This window comes from Contarinia nasturtii, unplaced genomic scaffold (assembly GCF_009176525.2).
Source record: "Contarinia nasturtii isolate CC-2019 unplaced genomic scaffold, AAFC_CNas_1.1 Cnas_scaffold_187, whole genome shotgun sequence".
Lineage (NCBI taxonomy): Eukaryota > Metazoa > Arthropoda > Insecta > Diptera > Cecidomyiidae > Contarinia > Contarinia nasturtii.
In genome coordinates this window covers 2,591,347-2,610,907 of record NW_022197544.1, presented here as the reverse complement: position 1 = coordinate 2,610,907, position 19,561 = coordinate 2,591,347, and the positions used below count along the sequence as shown (strand labels likewise).

General features: G+C 33.5%; 3 protein-coding genes across 10 annotated transcripts; 1 reads left to right on the top strand and 2 right to left on the bottom strand.

The window, feature by feature from the left end:
• Positions 1 to 2,952: 2,952 nt before the first annotated feature.
• Positions 2,953 to 4,559, top strand: LOC116336590 (protein CDV3 homolog). 3 transcript variants are annotated; one of them, XM_031760529.1, is made up of 4 exons: positions 2,953 to 3,010; positions 3,171 to 3,280; positions 3,343 to 3,584; positions 4,009 to 4,559. In XM_031760529.1, the coding sequence occupies exons 3-4, from the start codon at positions 3,378 to 3,380 to the stop codon at positions 4,537 to 4,539; spliced, it is 738 nt and encodes a 245-aa protein (XP_031616389.1). In that variant the 5' UTR covers positions 2,953 to 3,010; positions 3,171 to 3,280; positions 3,343 to 3,377; the 3' UTR covers positions 4,540 to 4,559. The 3 variants fall into 3 exon arrangements, with proteins under 3 accessions (XP_031616389.1, XP_031616387.1, XP_031616388.1); XM_031760527.1 differs by having other exon boundaries at positions 3,171 to 3,584; XM_031760528.1 differs by having other exon boundaries at positions 2,973 to 3,054; positions 3,171 to 3,584.
• Positions 4,560 to 5,894: 1,335 nt separating this feature from the next.
• LOC116352527 (LHFPL tetraspan subfamily member 2 protein) lies at positions 5,895 to 10,069 on the bottom strand. 6 transcript variants are annotated; one of them, XM_031785192.1, is made up of 6 exons: positions 8,765 to 9,379; positions 8,467 to 8,653; positions 7,513 to 7,992; positions 7,126 to 7,364; positions 6,920 to 7,033; positions 5,895 to 6,755 (listed from the first exon to the last, which is right to left on the bottom strand). In XM_031785192.1, exons 3-6 carry the CDS (start codon positions 7,701 to 7,703, stop codon positions 6,613 to 6,615), a joined length of 687 nt encoding a protein of 228 aa, XP_031641052.1. In that variant the 5' UTR covers positions 7,704 to 7,992; positions 8,467 to 8,653; positions 8,765 to 9,379; the 3' UTR covers positions 5,895 to 6,612. The 6 variants fall into 6 exon arrangements, with proteins under 6 accessions (XP_031641052.1, XP_031641051.1, XP_031641047.1 ...); XM_031785191.1 differs by lacking the exons at positions 8,467 to 8,653; positions 8,765 to 9,379 and adding an exon at positions 9,728 to 10,069; XM_031785187.1 differs by lacking the exons at positions 8,467 to 8,653; positions 8,765 to 9,379 and adding an exon at positions 9,395 to 9,524.
• A 4,090-nt stretch (positions 10,070 to 14,159) lies between these two features.
• Positions 14,160 to 15,228, bottom strand: LOC116352526. The gene is made up of 2 exons (XM_031785186.1): positions 15,148 to 15,228; positions 14,160 to 15,061 (listed from the first exon to the last, which is right to left on the bottom strand). Exons 1-2 carry the CDS (start codon positions 15,196 to 15,198, stop codon positions 14,300 to 14,302), a joined length of 813 nt encoding a protein of 270 aa, XP_031641046.1. The 5' UTR covers positions 15,199 to 15,228; the 3' UTR covers positions 14,160 to 14,299.
• Positions 15,229 to 19,561: the final 4,333 nt, after the last annotated feature.

Below are 19,561 nucleotides of genomic sequence, written 5' to 3'. Positions count from 1 at the left end.
TAATGAAATCAAAATGATATGCGGACAAATGGCTAGGTTCATTTAACTTAGCAAATGTCCACATTGTTTTTTATTTCATTTTGTCAATTTTCCCTTTGCTGTTCATGTGGAATATTTTAAATATATTATTTACAATGTGAAAAATGCATAGAATTTTTGTTCTGTCCAATTCTTTCCAAATTTTTTTAAAAATAAATTAGATACAAAAAAAATTTCCAGCCCACGCACTCATGCACAAAGACAATTTCAAGCATATATGTATAAAAAATGATATATAACACACCACGAATGACATGACAATATTTTAAAAATGGATCAGTTATTGAATTTAGCAAACAAAATAATAGAAAAAATAATAATATTTTAAGACATTTGTAGAAATCAAGAGAATTAGAGAGGAAAAAATGGAGTAAAACATTTTGCCATTGAATGGTGTGACAATCGAATTTTTGCTTTTTTCTCCGATTATTTTTTATTTTATCTTGTTAAAAAAATTTGGGTGCAGAAAATCACAAAGAGACGAAACATTTCTATTTTTTCTTAATTTAAAAATAAAAACAAGTACAACTTGATTTATTTTTTATTGGCTACTGTCTGCGGCATACATAATTCTGTTTTTTTTTGTCTACAACAGCGAGAGAAATAATATGTATGTGCTTTAGTTGCAAGAAAATGAGTTCGTTGAATGTCAATGTTTAAACTCACAAAATAAGACAAAATTAATATTATTATTATAATAATATACTTAGAGAGTACTGGTTACAAAACTAATATTTATCTATTTACAGACCATGTTTACTGTATAGTTAAACAATATTAGGCACTTTATGAAAATTCTGAAGAGAATAGTCATTCGAACGATGCAGAATATTAATTATAAAAAAAAAACCAAAAAATAAATTCGATTATTAATTGAGTGAGTGTGATGGTGTGATTACATTTTTACGATGTATGTTAGTCTTCGTATGCATTCAATGCGTTGAACAGTTCTTCGTCGCGCATTTACAAATGTGTTGAGTATCTATTCGTATTTTATAAATTATAAAAGTTCATTATTTTAAATGATATATTTAAACGTCTCAGAATAAAATACTGACATAGATTCGTCAGAAATGAAAAACTTAAAAAATGCACATAAGAACAATGTCCTCACTTTCATTGGTAAATTCAATTTTTAGTTCGCTTTTTGTTCCACACAGCGAGTCTATATCAGCGTTTTATTTTTGGCCGTTCATTAGTTTGAATATTATATTTGTTTAAAATATTGAATGAAGTCTTTGTTTCATTCATTTTACCCAATTGTCATCATAAATTGTTTCCTTTGTGTTCAATCAACACTTGAATTTTGATTCAAACTAAAATTAAGGGGAAAAAATCTATTTTTAATACATACATAATAGGAGCATATAGTAAAATCAGTTCCAACAAAAAAACCAAAAAAATATAGCAAAAATGTAAAACAAAATAAGGTTTAAAAAAAAGAAGTTCTATATGAGATATATATAAATATAATATATATGTTTAAAAAGTCAATTTTTGATTATTTCGGTTGTGCAAACAATTACCACCATTTGCTCGAAGAAAATAAATGTGGTTGTGCTTATTGAGCCACTGCATTTTACTCTCTGATCGCTGATTTGTGTCTATTTAATAGCGATGTATCAGCTTCTAATTCATATATTCTCTCAGCCATAGATTCAAAAATTATAACATGAATGAAAATTCTTATGGATCCATTTCGTTGAAGCACATACCAAGCAATTCCAAGAATCGGACTAAAAAGACATCTGCTACAATCATGTAAAACATTTCATTGGAGTAAATCTTATGATTTGAAATTAAAATTAAAACCAAAACAGCTAAACAAAAAACTTAACCGGTGTATTTATTATTTATTTTCAAAAATATCATTTTAGTACTTCCAGCATTTTCTCCTAATATTTTCCATTTTGATCGATGATTTTTGGCCATCTTCCCGGCAGCCCCATTATTTCAGATAATTAAAATCCATAAAGTGATTTTTTTAGATATCAAAACAAACGATAATCGGAGGGTATTATGTGTGGACTATGTGACGTATGCATCAAAACTTCTCAACCAAACTCTCTTAGTTTTTGTTGTGTCATCATATTTATATGGGGTCTACTGTTGTCAGCGGTTGACAACGGAATTCGATACTGAGCGGAAATCCAGGTGGTAATATTTCATATACAGTAGACAATTCCGTTCCAATTCCACCCATTTGGTGGAAATGCATAGCGTGACCTTTTGTGAGGACGATGTTTGAATTCTTCTTCTTTGATTTTATCGAGAATTGTCGTCAGCTTTTTCAATCAGCGGTCGGCCAGACCTTTTACATCAAAATTTCCATCTTTAAAACGATGTTACCATGTTCTTGTCGTCGAGCTTCTGCCACCTTCTTGCCTTTGTCGAAATAATATTGCAAAGTGTATCGGAATTTTTCGTAAGTTTCATTCATTATTTTTCGATAACGTTGTGAACTTTGAAAGAATTCACCAATTCCAACTATTTTGTTTATTTGTTTTCAAATGTGGCCAGAAATGTCACCATTCGTATGATTTTAATTAATATGAACAAAATGACTTCAATGACATCTATTGAGATAAATGTCAAATACTTTCAACCAACCCAATATTTTCTCTTCTTCGTCAAACCAATATGAAGAAGATGATAAAATGCATCATAGAAAATGATAGATGAAAATTATTCGGATTTTCATAGAATTACCAAAACAATGACATTTCATCGATTTCAAAATTATAAGAATATCGGAAGCTTATGACTAAAAATGAATTTATTCAATTGGCATACTTAAACTGAGAACAAAGTATGTTCGAGTGGCAAAAAATCGATTCGCGGCGAATTGAAATGTGTGATTATTATTTTGGCACAAGGTGTCGTTGTCGGCTTCGCGCTAAATGTCATTTTCATGCTGACGAACGTCATCCAAGTCCACATTGATAATCAGTGAAACGCAAGTGTGAAGAAAGTACGTGCAATCTAATATATAGCTTAATCGTTCAATAAAAAGAAGTACATTTCACACTAGTTATTGCGATAGTTGGTCAAACAATTATTGTGAATTAGTTGATATCCTGTTTGTTATTGTGTGTGCAGTCGATAATTTACATTTTTTCGATTAATTTCAGGTTGAATATTCTGATTAAATCGTTGGAGCTACACAGCAGCAGCAGTGGCGGCAGTACAGAAAAAAAAAGAAGAAGAAAGACACAGCGGAGAGAGTGAGAGAATAGGTGAAGTAAGAGAGTGAAGTAAGTGGAAGTGAAAAGAAAACGTCAACTAATTAAGGACAAGTTACAGAGTGTAAGAGACACAGAGAAAGAGAAGCACTAATAATGGCGGATTTGGATGATTTTTTTGCGAAAAAAGATCGCAAAAAGACAAAAACCAAGAAATTTGCAACACCAGATGAATTTGTGAAAAAATTGGAAGACACCACAAAGCGAAACGAAGTGAAACCGCCACGCAAAGAACAACAGTCAACACAGCAGTCAGATGGTGTGGAGAATGAGAGCGGCGAACCACAATTGAATGCAGCCGAAGTATGTAGTTCTAAACAAATTTCAAACTAAATAAATAATAATGCATAAAAATATAATTTTTATGATGATGATACGAATGAAATGGATATTCGGTGTCGACATGTATGCGACTGCACGCATATGCAAATATATATGTACTTAATATCCTTGTATGCGTGCATGAGTGTGTGTATGTGCTTGCGTGTTCATACATGTGCGTCTATTGTTTTATACTTAAACACGTTACCAGTGAAAGTGATAGTTTTGTCGCCAATTGATTTTCATTTTGAATGTTTGAACGAGAAACAAAGGGATTACCATTTGTTAATTTGCTTGAAAAAATGAAAATCTTTTGGATTTTTAAAATTAAATTCATAAATTGCCAACGAGAAAAAATATAAGCATTTCTAATGCTTTACGATTGTTTATTTTATGTCGAATTTAGGAAGACGAATGGCGAGAATTTCAAGAAGAAGAACGTAACGTAGATTTTACGGGCCTTAAAATCCAGAACGTACAATTGAACGACGATGAATTTTATTCGGGTTCGGATGCCGATGGTGGTGATGGTGATGGTGAAGATGGTGACGGTGAAAAGGGTGCATGGAAAAAAATGGCCGGTGGCGGTGCAAGTAGTGCGACCGAGGCCAAAGTAAATAGTCAAGCTGAAAGCGATAGCTCGAAAAAGAAGCCGGCTTTATCGGCAACATCAACGGGTGTGTATGTCAGTCCGGCACTTAGACAACAACAACCGCTTATGTCGATGCGTCTGAAGAAAGATGCTTTGCCAGACATTAACAACGAAGAATACTTCCCAACGCTGGGCGATGCCAAAAAAGAAGAACTACGAAAAAAGAAAAACGAACCGGCATTCGAAGAAGTTAAACAAGGTGCACGTATCCAACGATCATCTGACCTTCCAACAAACGCACCAGTCTCTATAGGAAATCGTTATAATTCATTAGCCGATAGCTAGAAATATATAATTTCAAATCAGTTTTTTTTTTCGTTTTATAACAGCTTTGAAAAGGAAAAAGAGATAACAAAAAAAAAAGAGAAAAATAAATGGAAACAATTAATTAAATAGCAAAAATTATGATAAATTCATATATTTAAAAAGAACGAAGAGAAGAAAACAAAAAAAAAACAACAAATCTTAATGAAAATACAATACAAACGAATAGAAATGAATACAAGAAATGCTAAAAAGAAATCCATTAAAATGAAATATATATGCAAGAAAAATTGAAAATTTAAAAGAAAAAAAGGAAATCAAAGCAATGAAATGAACAAAATAATAATGACCATTTTCTTAAAATATTTGAAGATTTTTTTAAATTTTGTTTTGTTTTTTTTTAGTATGTATATTTCATTGTACTACGAATTTGTTTCCATTGTAATATTAAAAAAGCATCTTGAAATGTTAATCAATGTAGAAAAAAAATCATTGGTTTAAATTGTCAAAAAAAAACACACACACACACACAAAAAATGATTCATCATGAAAAACAGTACCGATTGTATCTGTTTCAAAATATGAGAAAATGTTTCCCGAAATATTCTCTAATTAATTTTATGTGTTATGGAATTGAAACTATTACTACATACAAATGAATTTTTTAAACAATGGTTCAAGTTCCATTATTTTTTATCGTTTTTTTTTTTGTTTCAATACCACAAAATGCATATTCAGGTCTTAAGCAAATTGAAAAAGCCATGTCGCGCAAAATCAATTGATTTAGAAAACAAAATGGATAAATGATAATGACAAATCTATTTCCCATTTTCTATTTGTAAATTATAAATGACTGCTTTCAGAACATTTTATTTAAATAAAAAAAAACACACACACACACATACATAAATACAAATTATGATAAACTCTGAACATTGTTAATTGCAAGAGAGAAAAAAATGAAGAAATATTTAATAAAGAGAGAATGGTTATGCATTTAAAAATTTTGATTTGAATTTACTTTTTATTTTCGCGATGTGATCAGCATAATGTAATATAAACAGCATTCAATTTTCAGAAACACCACATGTCCACAATAAAAAGAAGGCAGCAATAAAAACAAAATGAGATAAGTGACAAAATGTTTGTTCATGTTGCACCATCGACGAGATTAATGCACATCGAATTTTGTCCGAATGATAGTGACAAACAAATGCACCAACAACCATTTATCGATAATATCTTATGACTGGCATTTTATATACTTACAGCTGATAATCCCGATCTACCCACTCGAAAGTTTCAAGAAAACAAAACGAATAATTGATTATAATGGAGTGTTGATTGCTGAAAATTTAAGAAAGAAAAATGCTTTTTGTTCCGTACATTATGTTAGTTTTAATTTAAAAAAAAAATGAATAATAATAACACAAAGAACATTGACTACACAAAGAAGTGTTTTTTACGAGCAAAAAAAAAATGATTAAACCACGTTTCGGAATCTGAGAATGTGCGGCAATTCATGTGGTCCGTCATTTTTTGTTAGTGATGCTCCAATTGAACGGGATGATATCATAATAAGTATTTTAATTGCTTTCGCAAATGTGTTTCTAACATCTTTGGATTATGTGGGTTTAATAAATTTTAGCTCTTCTTTTCTTCATTAATATAAAAAAAAAATCAACAAAATGACAAATGTATCATATGCATATATGATTTTGGAATATTATATTTTCGTTTATAAAATATATTTTTGTGAAAAAATCTTTTGAAATGTATCAAAAAAGGTGCACGTTCAATAATACATTATTATTTTTTAAATTTGTTCCTTCCTCAGTTCGACATCAACTGTTTGAAACTCGGCACATCATCATAATCTGTTTTTCGTTTCTCGTGCGAGAATATTCATGCATTACAATTATATGTGTGCGTGTGTGCGTGAGCGTATTTGAATGTTAGAATTGATTAGTGTAAAATTTGTAATTTCAAAGTGAATTCCTGAGACATTGTTTTTCCTTTTGTTTTTTACGAAGACCAAAAACTTCTCTACAAATGATTGTAATAAAGCACATATACTATATAGAGTAGTAGTATTCACATGACACATAGTAATCTTTCTCCAGCCTCGATACGTCTCTTCACATTTATATTCATATTTGCCGATTCAGCTTTTATGCTCATCGATGCACAAACAAAACCAAAAATCACACTTATTATGGCACAATACAATGACCATCCTATTCAATATGAACAAAAAAAAAAAACAACACATTATTGAGCGAAATAAATTTTCTCCGATTAAATACTTTTTCTATTTTCACTTTATTTTAATTTGATCTCTGATTTTACTTTTATGTTTCAAAAAAAAAATATTTTCAAATATCAAGCTAAAAAAACATACCCAAACTACAATCGGATGGCCAATAGGCTGAAGATTCTGATCCACATAAGCGTTTTACACGATCATGACCCCATGCAAACGGATGCAAAAATAATGCAATCAGCACACAAATCGCTATAAAATTCCAAATAAAAAAGTGTCACGTCATTTGTCGCTAATTTATATTGACTTTTTAATAATTCATATGATTATTCAGTCATAAATACCTGCAAATGCTTGAGCAGATCCGGTGATAGTGTGAATGCTCTTTCCAAATATCGATTGACGGCAAAATGTGGCCAATGTTAAAATTAAGGTCAATGTCATTATAATAAAACCCAAAACGATGAAAAACCTGGCAAATTTCCATGGCAGTGGATAGACATTATTTTCAGTCGCAAATCCATCTAAATCAAATGGACCACAGTTGAAATTAACTGCATTTACATTCTTCATTAGAATGCATCTAGAATGGGGAGCAAATTCGAAATAAATCTTTATTAACTTCAACCGACATGAACATGAGTAATGTTTACATTATACATATATCACGTATTTCGTAATATTTGTTTTTATTCTCAAGATGAAATGGTGTGTGACATAATGTATCTCACCGAGTATTAATTCCAACCGATGGATATCGTTGTATGGTTGTATTCTCGGCCATTGAATCGTCTATGATGTATGATTGAGGACCCACAAGCCATTTTGGACTCTCCATTGCCGTTAAAATAAATAGATCGGCAACAATGGTTAATAAAAACCATGCCAAACTGCGACATGTTATCACCGCATAATAGCACATTTTGAATATGAGATGCGAAAAAAAAATCACTGTGAACAAACTGAGCTACACAATATCTAAACGATTTCCCTTGTTTTCGTGTTCTTTTTTAAGACGCACTGGTTGGTGTTTTTCTTTTTCTTTTGTTTTTCACTTATTTTGTCTGTCTGGCACTATTCTTAACTGAACAATTTCGCAGAAAAATATAATAATGAATGAGTCTCGTCGTTTCTTCTAAATCAGTACGCCGAATGAAATCAGCAAATTGATGCACAGCAGCTTCTATATTGAGTGTTGCGCGCAAGTGAATCTGTTCGATGTAAAAATAATATACAAGATTATTAAGAAAGAGAGAGAGAGAGATAGAGAGAGAGAGAGAGAGAGAGAGAGAGAGAAATCACAGCAACAACATTAGCACAAATTAACAAAATGACACTATGAATGAGTGGATTTCAAGTACGAATGTGGGCGCGGAACGGTAGAACATTGAAGGTCAGTTGAAAACGTACATATATTTTAAGCCGTAACATAGCATAAACACCAATCAAAATATGTATGAAAAAAAAAAATTCGTAATAATAATAAAAAGAACGAGTGTTAAGACGCCGTGTTCAGATTTCTTCTTGACATACCCTCGTATTGCGTGTGAATAAACAACGAACAAACAAAGCAAAGCAAAGTTAAAAAACAAAATTGTCATTCGAAATAGTTATCCAGTTGCGGGCGCACAAAAAATGTAATCATCAAAATCCGAAAGTGAAAATACGGCACAAAGTATTTTTACACTTAGAAACAGATACGTATATATGCCGACGTTCGCTCATTAAATTGGCATTTGCACACCGGCTGCTCGTCATCGCTCTTTGATGTGCATGTATATGATGTTCACATTGAATTCGTTGCTTTTTGGTATTTATATGTTTTGCTCCTTTTTTTCGCTCGACTCTTCAAAATTCATTCACACATATCAACTGTCACGAATGCAACGAGAAAACAAAAATTAAGTAAGCACGTAAAACCAAATTCGATATGATAAAATTCGGCACAAACAAATTAAACGAATATACAAATTTACTGCTAACCACAGCGATCTTCGGCTACTTCGAACTAGATTTTCAATGTTTATTGCAAACGTATCGGCAAAATCAAACTGTTTTTATTCTCCTCGTTTATTTTTAAATTATTTTTTTTTTTGTTTTCGTTTTCGGTTTCGAATCGACGACTTTGTCCGATAAATATCATAAAAATTCAATTGACCGTTTCAAACATATGCACTACACATACACTCATATCGCAAAACCGTTGATCTTTGTTGAATCAACTCTTTCAATAAATTGACATTTTTTCGTCGTTAATTTTTCGTTTTTTTTTTATTTGGTTTATTTGTGTGTGGGTCCGATATGTTGCCTTGAAACTGATACTTCTTCGTCTGTTTCGTTTTGTTGACTCTTTCTCTGAGTCTCCCTCACAATCCAGATGTATCGTATTACTAGCCGTTGCCGTTGAATGTTACAGATAAACAAATGAAACAAAAAAAAAAGATGATATATTCAGAGTTCGCGAGTAAAAATTGTGCGTTAAAACTGAATGACATCCAAGATAGAGCAACAATACAATGCACACTGGTCAGTTTGTCTTTTGATCGATGTAAGGCAACAATTGCACGATCGCTCTCTCATCGAATATGTAATGAATAATAATAATAATAATACTGGTGGAATCGGGCCTGTTATGATTACTATCACACACAATGCACAACAGTTCTAGGGTTTTAGTTCTGTTGTTGTTGTTGCTGATGCACTATTTCAATGTGGTATGTATGTGTTCAGTGTTGAACGTTCGTCGTTCAACTAACTGTGCGCCGAGCACATTTTTGAACGAAGAGTGAAAAAAAAAAACACACAAACCGAAAAAAAATTGTATTATATGTTATGCACACGCTAGAGAATCAACAAAAAAAAAAGAAGAAGAAATAATATGTGTGTACTGTGTTGCTGAAAAGAGCCAGCAAAAGTAGAAGTATCAAAAATGAAAAATACACTCACACACAATTTGGTTGTTTGTTGTGTTTCTTTTATATTCTCTTTTTTTTCTTCCTTTTTTCCCTTCCAGTCCACATTCGTTTCGTTCCTCGTTCTACTGTTTATTATGTTTTATTGCTGCTTTTCATGAACATATGTTTTTTTTTTTCTTCTGTTGTGTCGTCAATATTGATGCCGCATTTGCCGGAGTTTAATATGTGCATTGTGTGTAAAGGTTTGCGCGCTGCTCATTTCACTCATTCTTGCTATTTGGCATTCTGTGAGCTCTAGCTGGCTGACTTGGTCGCTGTCATTGCCACTGCCGTCGCCGTTGCCACCACCGCCTCATTCCATTTTTTTTTTGCTCACACATAAACTGGCAATAATAATATTACAAAATATTTTTATATGCATACGGCATTTAATGAATGTGCTCTTCCCTTTTTTCCTCTTCTATTTATCTCGCTCTCTCTCCCTCACATGCACACACACACACACATGCACCAAACACACTTATAAGCCATTGTCTATAGCAAACTTCTTTTCACTTGCGCGCACCAAAGTACGCACAGCAGCGACAACGATGGGCGCGCACAACTATAAAATTGAATATGAAAAATTAAATGAAAAGCAACCACGTAAATGCAAGAGATAAATTGTTTCGTGTGCTAGACACACAAAAATGTTCATGCACAGGCACATAATCTCTCTCTCTCTCTCTCTCTCTCTCTCTCTCTCTCACACACATACACATAAATGTGTAGCCGATTAAATAAGAAAGACGCGGGGAAAGAGATAGAGAAAAGAAAGATGGTATTATGTGTGCGCGCAAAATAAAAACCATATTATAAACGTATTTATATACATATAATATTGACACACCCTGATAATGTTTGACACGGGCCCCCTTGACTATTACACCAGCGCGATCATTATTGCAATTCATTTTCAGCACTTGGCCATAAATTTCGTCGGTGCATAGCAAGCACTTATTTCACATTCTTGCTTATTCTTACATCGTTGTGGCGGCTCCAAAATAAACTTTTTTTTTCTCGCTAAACAATAACATTTTTTCTCTGGATGGAGCACGAACGAATGAAAGAGATAGAGCGACTGCAATACGCAAAAAACAGGCAAAATAAAATAAACAAATAGAACATAAACATGTTCAATTTATGTTTTCGATCGACGCTCGCGGATCTCCATCAATCGATGATATGGTGAGTTTAATGCAAACAGGCATGCAGGCTTTTAGTCATAAACAACGGCATATTTCGTTTCGATAAATGTAATGTGATGCGATGATGGAACAACTCATACAGGCAATTTATCGAACCATTTACACTTACTAATTCGTTGGCTGCGCACTGAAACGAGAGAAAAATGAATTATACAAAGTGATCGACAAATAACTAGAGCCATTAAAGTGAGTGGATTTTTTTTTCATTTCGTTTTGTTTAAGCGGACATTTGTGCTCCGGTAAAATATATATCATGATGCGGGTCATGCACTTTTGAGAGGCGCTTCAATATTAGATCTATTTCGAGTTAATTAATTTACATCCAGCATCTGATCTTTTAATATTTATGCGCCCATTCTCATGTATATACGGTGAGATCGTGCACAAACACATTTGCTCAGCTCAAATATTTCGGCAATTCATTTTCAAATTTCCGTCTATTTTTCACTCGTTCTCTTTTCCTCTCATTCGGATGAAGTATATACATGGCGATTAAAACGCACTCACCACACGAATTCACAATTCGAATAAAATGCATTCATTTGTTTACATTCTCATCGGATGCATAACCTCTCGTGCGCTTTTGTTGTCAAACATATATAGCGCGTATAGAATTTCATTTTTAATTTCATTCGGTTCTTTGTGTTTCTTTCTCTCTCTCTCTCTCTCTCTCTCTACCTCTTTCTCTATTTATTCATCTCTGCGCATTCACACATTGTTTCTGTTGTTGCTATTGTTATAATGGCCATTGTAACGGGTTGACTATGATTATTATTAGATGACTCATACCACGACAAATGCCTCTGAATATTGATGTTATTATTTCCACTTCATTCAGACGATAGCAATATAAAATTCAAGCTGAGAAATTACAAAAAAAAGCGATGAAGAAGAAAACTAGAAAATCCATAACGATAAAAACGAAATATAAAATTGTCGCTGCATATATGCAATCGTAGGAAATGAAAATCAAATAAAAACTTCAACATCAAATAAAAAATGTGATCATTATGCGATTCTCGTGTACTTATTCAACGCTTTTTCTCTTGCACACGCACACCCATCGGGCCAATGGAGCCAATATCCATAATGCATTCGTATCAGTCAACAGTCACTTCAACAGCTTCTATTCTATTCAATCAAAACCCATTTTTGTTATAATGAATCGTCATTTAACCATCGCTCTTGCTCTTCGTCGACCAAAATCAATTTTATTTCTTTAAACGAAATATGCATTGAAATTATTTTCAATTTACATTTTTTTTCTTCGTTGCAAACCAATCAGATCAAACACCGTGTACGACATTCATTTAAAGTTACATTTACCCTTTGAAAATAATTCGTATTCCGGGTATTTGTCATTGTTTTGCATCCGCCAATAACTAAAACACAACATACTAAACAATAACACCAAAAACGGAGAATTTATGCTCTTCAACATGCACATAACTATTTTCTTCGGCGTCTTCACATATGTGTCTGATTGACGGTTTCTGAACACTTTTCTCTTCTAAATGTTTAAAGAATGTATTTACAATTGAGATTCGGCTCAGCTTAAAACGATAAAATCGATTCTGTTGAAAGACAACAAATTACATACAGTCTGATTGTCGTTTCTTGCATTATTCAATCTAGAAGTATAAGTAAGTTTGTATTTTGGTCTTGAATTCAAGTCTGTTGTTTGTACCTTGAAATTTTTCGTGTGGCAGTTGAAAAATGCGTAAAAGTGAATCTAATTCATAGTTTATATTGTATCTAATTTTTTTTATTTTTTTTTCTAATCGCGAAGCCATTTGGTTAAAAATGAAAAACAAAATTTTGAAGAGATTCGATTTAAAACAAACTATCTCACAAATGAATACAATAAAGTATTGTGTTCAATAATCAACATTGAAAAAAATGAGTAGAAAAATTGGGCAAGAAATGAACAAGTTATACAAAATATAAAAGTATAAAACTTAAAATACATGTTACTTTTGACCTTTCAAGTGTTCTCTTATGAATGGTTGAAATAACAGTTTCATTGTTCTATCATTGAAGCGTTCGCCACATTGTAGTACGGCACCAAAATTATTTTCCTGCGAATGTTTCCACCAATAGCCTGATTGACGCCGTTGAATGCATTTTTAGTATATTGTGCGTCTGTCGAATATTGAATATTTTCCATTCTAAAAACTATTGATTCATTAGTGCTAAAAACATTCAACGGTGAAAGATGTATGAATTATAATGCCTGCCATTAATACCATTTTTGAACGATTTTTGATAAAAACTCATTGAGCTGTATCCATTCCTTTTATTTGCCCTTATATCATTTCCAACCCTTATGATTTCCAGCAATTTAATGGAGCACTGATTGTAATTTAAGTGGCATTGAGAAGCCAATTAAACACTAAATCCCTGAACAATTTTTAGATTTAGTATTTAGTAATTTATTTACTCCCCGGGAGTAAAACTAATCTCCCCTGGAGTACTTTATTTACTCCCCGGGAGTAATCTATTTACTCCCCGGGAGTAATTTATTTACTCCCCGGGAGTAAAACTAATCTCCCCTGGAGTAATCTATTTACTCCCCGGGAGTAATCTATTTACTCCCCGGGAGTCATTTATTTACTCCCCGGGAGTAATCTATTTTAATATAGAAAAAACTATTATTTCGTTTTTAGAATTTGCGAGGTATAAAATTATTTCCTTGAAAAATTTACCATAGAGTTGTTCTATTTATTTTATTTTAGAGGGAGTCATTTATTTACTCCCCGGGAGTCATTTATGTAAAATAATATTTTTTGTTATAATTGGTATCAAATTTATGAACTAAAATTATTTTAATTGTTGTACAGCTTATGAATATAAATAGGTTCATTTATAAAACTGTCAATGTTATAAGACATAAGTTCATTGATCGTGTTTTGACAGTTTCGAACAACGAACTTATATACGTATACAAAATATGTAGTCATTGGAAATTTAAATGTTAAATTTGTGTTAATTTTTAATTCAAATTTCTCAAAATTACAAAAACTATTAAATTTCAATTTTTCAGATTCAAATAAAATGCTATCGTTGTGTATATACTGTACAACCGGAATATAAACTAGATCATTGAATTTTTGTGAATCGTAGGAATAGTGAGAACTGTAAGAATAGCGAGAATCGTGGATTTGCTGTATATTCTTCATTTGCAAACGGTGTACAACCCATAGTAAAACTAGAATATTTGTTATAATTATATGTTCATGTAATTTTGTATTTTATTTTCGTTATTAACCAATTAAAGTTTAGTTTGAAATTAACGAGTTAAAAAATTACCTTATCAACAAAATACATTAACTACAATTAATACATGCAAAAAACATTCATTTTTCCTCAGGAATTTCTTTCGTTCCAATTAAAAATTGTGCCCAAGCCACGCGTTGCTGGTTGTATTTACTTACCGTAAATTGTATCTCTCTTAAATGAATTTGTTTTGCCGCCTTAAATTCGTTGATTTGCTCGAGTGTAGGAAGAATACTTGAATTTATAATTGACGTTGCCTGTTCAGAGTTATTTGTATTTATAAGGAGATCAAAATGTTCCCGGCAATAGTTGATTTGCTTCCCTAGTTCAATTCTTGTATCGAATCTTGCTTGTGAATATGTATCAAATTTATTCTTCAATTTCGTGTGTTGTTCTATCATGGTTTTCAAATGCTTTTGAATTCTTTCCACGTCTGCCCTCTTAGCTGGCCTATCATTCCATTTGTTGAATGAAACATCGAACGTATCATCGTACACTCCCGGCGAATTGAAATTTAGTCCTTTGATGACATTGTCACACAATTGTTTGAATGTTGTTTTCAGTGTGCAGTTGATGGAACTGATTTCCTTCGCAAGAAAGGCACTCGCATTAATTCCATTAATTTCCATTCTTTCTGGAACCTTTGCCAGCACTTCGATCTTTTTTTCATCCGTTATAAATGCGGGCATACCTTTCGAGCATAGATATTCAAAAGCAACGACATTTTCGGATATTTGGAGCATGAAATCTAACGTTGAATTTAATTTGATTTTTTTTACTTTCGCCTTGGCAATAAAGCTCTCTACTACTCGTTCAAATGTTACGTGTTCAGCGCTAATTATATTGATAAATAGAAATTTTGGAAACGTTTTGGAGAAAAAAAACGTGGGAATAATAACTGAAGGTTTAATGACTGATGCTCTCATACCTGAACGAATAGCAAAAGTAGCGAAAATGGTACGAATAAAAACAGCTTCATTTTGTTTTACCTTGGAAATATAGCTGGAACTGAAACATCTGCTGAGCAAAACAACTTTTATATACCACTATTTTTTCTATAAACTTACACGTATATGAAAAAAAAGATGGAAAATTTTGTCTTCACATCAAACAATTGTGCGCGTGTATCATGAACATTTCATTCAAAATAAAAATGTTTGGAATGTCAAACTAAATAGCTCGATGTAGAAGTTTACGCATTCTGCCTTGTATTTGATCCATTTAAAAACTGAAAGTATAAGCTTAAGGTAAAACTTCAGTCGCGATTTAAGGGGTAGTTCCCAAAATGTTTCAAAAGTGTAAAGGGATAATTTCAAAATCCCTTCTACACGTCAAAACCTATGCTTTTCGCATTAGACGATTTGAATATATTCAACAATTCATTTATTTGAAATTGAATATTTTGTGTTAGAAAAACAAGTAAAACTTATCATTTTTGATATCACTCCAATGATGTATATAGGTATACAGTGCCGTCAGAAAATTTGAGACCAAGCTCATTTTTCTCATACAATTTCATACAAATTGACGATTTTTTGGAGCAATATTTAATATATTTCGGAAATAGCTAGACCCATAATTTTTTGTACACTTATTATTTTATTTACGGAAAGTAAACTAGTGAAGTTTTACCAAAAAATATCCGAAGTTTGCACTTTCAAGTGTGAAAAATGACACATTCTGTATGAAAAATAATCCTTTTTTGGTAAAACTTCACTAGTTTACTCTCCGTAAATAGAACAATAAGTGTGCAAAAAATTATGAGTCTAGCTCTTTCTGAAATATATTAAATATTGCTCCAAAAAATCGTCAATTTGTATGAAATTGTATGACATTTTTTTGCTTGGTCTCACACTTTCTGACGGCAATGTATATAAATTCGCTTTCAAAATGTTTAATCATTGAAATTGAAAATAAGCGTTAAACTGATAACAGACATTATAATGAGATATTTTCAGACAGATGAATCAGCTCAGCCAGATATCGTCAGGAGCTGAAATGGAGTGAAAACAATAAAAGTGATTGTTATAGTGATTGTAGCAATGTAAGTGTAATTATAACCATAACAATCACTTCTATTGTTTTCACTAAATTTCAGCTCCTGACGATATCTGGCTGAGCTGAATCATCTGGCTGAAAATATCTCATTATAATGTCTGACTGATAACGTCCATCGAACACATTTTGTAAAATGAAGTATTCCCTTGCGTTCGTTTTGTTTTTGATTAAATTTTGTGTCTCAAACGAATTAAAGTGTGGCCTATGTGATGGCAACGTAGAATCGGTTGAATTTTATTGTGAAAACTATGCAGAACCATTGCCGGATAATTGTACAACATCATTTTTACAGTGGATTCATACTTGTGATAAATCCAAGGTAACAGAGCTCAAAATTAGCGGCTGTGATCATGAAACAGTGGCACAAATAGCAGGTAACTTTAAAAATGTGCGATCGTTGCATATTTCATATTCTGGTTACGAATCGTTGGATACACTCGAACTGAAACTTGACCATTTCAGTGACATTGAACGCATCGCATAATCAACTTACGAAAATTTCAAAAGAGTTTTTCAACCACACACCAAATGTTGCTGAAGTTGATTTGTCATATAATAAGTTCGGTGAAAGCGGATATGTTGACTTACCTGACGTGAAAACACTTCATCTATCGCACAACAAAATCACATCACGCTATCTGAACTACATTAAAGCGAATAAGTTGGAATACTTGGATTTGGATAATAATTCGATTGACGAACTCACAACATCTTTTTATTTCTTGAAAAATTTGAGCCATTTTCAACATTTAAACAAATGTATGTTTTATTTCAATTTAAAGTCCAAACCTCATTGGCGCTCTCACACGTCAGCGGATGTTTTAAAGTCAACAATTACTGAAAACTACTGAAAGTAGGCCAAGAGGAACGACAAGAAACCAAATTGACCACATATGCATTAGCGCCAAATGGCGCAGCTCACTACTTGGCGTACGAAATAATAGGGGCGCAGACTTGTTCACCAACCATGGACTCATCCTAGCAACCATTCTATTGAAAATCATGGCAATAAAGAACACACGACAGAAGCAACGACGCACTAACATCAACGTCGGTGAACTGAAAGACCCCATCAAAAGAAGAGAGTATTCAGCCAAATTGAATGAGTTGCTAGAACAAGATGCACTCAATTGGCAAGAGTGCCATCTGGAGGCAGCCAAGCAAACTCTGGTCGAACAAAGAAGAAAAAGCCGCAAAGCATGGATTTCTGACGACAGGTGGCAGCTCATTGAGCAATGCCGCCTGTTGAAAGAAAGACTAAACCAGAATGAAACTCCAGATGTGCGAGCTCAGTACAATGACATGGGAAAAAGAGTCAAGAGAGCAGCCAGACACGATCAACGCACCAACACCAACAAACTAGCTGACGAAGCAGAAGAGGCAGCGCAGAAGCACGACATGCGCACCCTTTACCGAAAAGTTAAAGAACTGGCAAATGGTGGCAAGAACAACAACATGCTCCTCGAAGACAAAGACGGCAACCACATAGTCTCTATAGACCAGCAGCGATCAAGATGGAAAGAATACTTCGACGAATTGCTCAACTTCCAAGGTGACGCAAACACAAACAGGCGAATCAGCACTACAGCACCATCAAGAACTGAGATAGTTGAGGCCATAAAGAAGCTCAAAAACAACAAAGCACCTGGAACCGACAGCATACCAACAGAGGCCTCTTTAAGGCAAGCCCAACACTATCAGCCGCAGCGTTACACGAAATGTAACACATGGAAGCATGGAATAACGAGGATTTCGACAATGAATGGAAGGAAGGCGTCGTTGTGAAGATACCAAAGAAAGGTGAACTAAAGAAGTGTGGTAACTGGAGAGGCATCACAGTGCTTAACACGATCAATAAGATCGTGGCACAGATAATTCTCCCACGCATCTCTGAACACATAGAAAGCCAACTTCGAGATGAACAGGCTGGATTCCGAGCAAACCGTGGCTGTATTGACCAGTCAAATACGCTACGGCTTATAATAGAACAGTCAAACGAATTCCAGTCACCGCTCTATGTAATGTTCGTGGACTTCGAAAAAGCATTCGACCGAGTCAACAGAAGAGAGATATGGAAGGCGCTGGTGAGAAAAGGCATCCCATCCAAAATCATCAGAGTTATTAGAGCACTTTACTCTGAAGTGAAGTGTAGTGTACTGCACAACGGAGCTAGGAGTGAAGAGTTCGAAGTACGAAACGGTGTAAGGCATCACCACTGCTGTTCATAATAGTCCTGGACGAAGCCCTTCGAGAGATTTCAACTGAAACACTTGGCATTTGGTGGAATCCAACACGTAAGCTTGGTGATCTTGACTCCTAACCAACACACACTCAAATATGCAGACACTAATGAACAATCTGTGCGCATCCACACAACCTAAGAGCCTTAATATCAACATCAATAAGACCAAATTGATGCGTATCAACACCGGCAACACTAACACCATCACTGTCGGAATACAAACGATTGAAGAAGTCAGTGAATACTGCAATTTGGGCAGTGTGATGTCGAAGAATGGAGGCACAAAAGAAGACATCAGCAGCAGAATCGCTAAAGCAAGGGCCGCATATGGACAACTTCGCACAACACGGAACAAAAGAAAAATAGCTACCAGCACAAAACTACGAATATTCATGTCATGTGTGCTTGCGGTCCTCTTGTACGGCAGTGAAACATGGAGCTACACAGAACGAGAACTATCAAGTGCTCAAGTATTTGTCAACAAGTGCCACCGTAAGATATTGGGAATATACTGGCCAAATACCATCACCAACAGCCAACTAACTTGTATCTAATACTCACTTTCATTTAAACTAGCTAGAGTTTTAAAACTACTTTCCAAAAATTTATTTGTATAAAAATTGTACTAATCTCAACCGTCGGCTTATTTAAGTAGACGTAAAAAGCAATAAATAATAATAATAATAATAATAATAATAACTGTACCAACAGACTGACTGTGAGCCACTTGAGCAAATGATAAAGAAAAAGAAGTGAAGTTGGATCGGACATACACTAAGAAAGCCACACGATTCAATATGCCGTCAAGCACCAGACTGGAATCCACAAGGCAACAGAATACGAGGCCGACCAAAATAGACATGGAAAAGAAGAGTTGACAATGAGCTTGTCGAAGCAGGAATCACATAGAACGAAGCTAAGACCACAGCCAGCAATCGTAGAAGATGGAAAGCCTTATCTGAGGCCCTATGCTCCACAAGGAGTTAAAGGGAAAAAAAGACTGTTAATAAAAACACTTTAAATTTTATTTTTAAATGCTTTA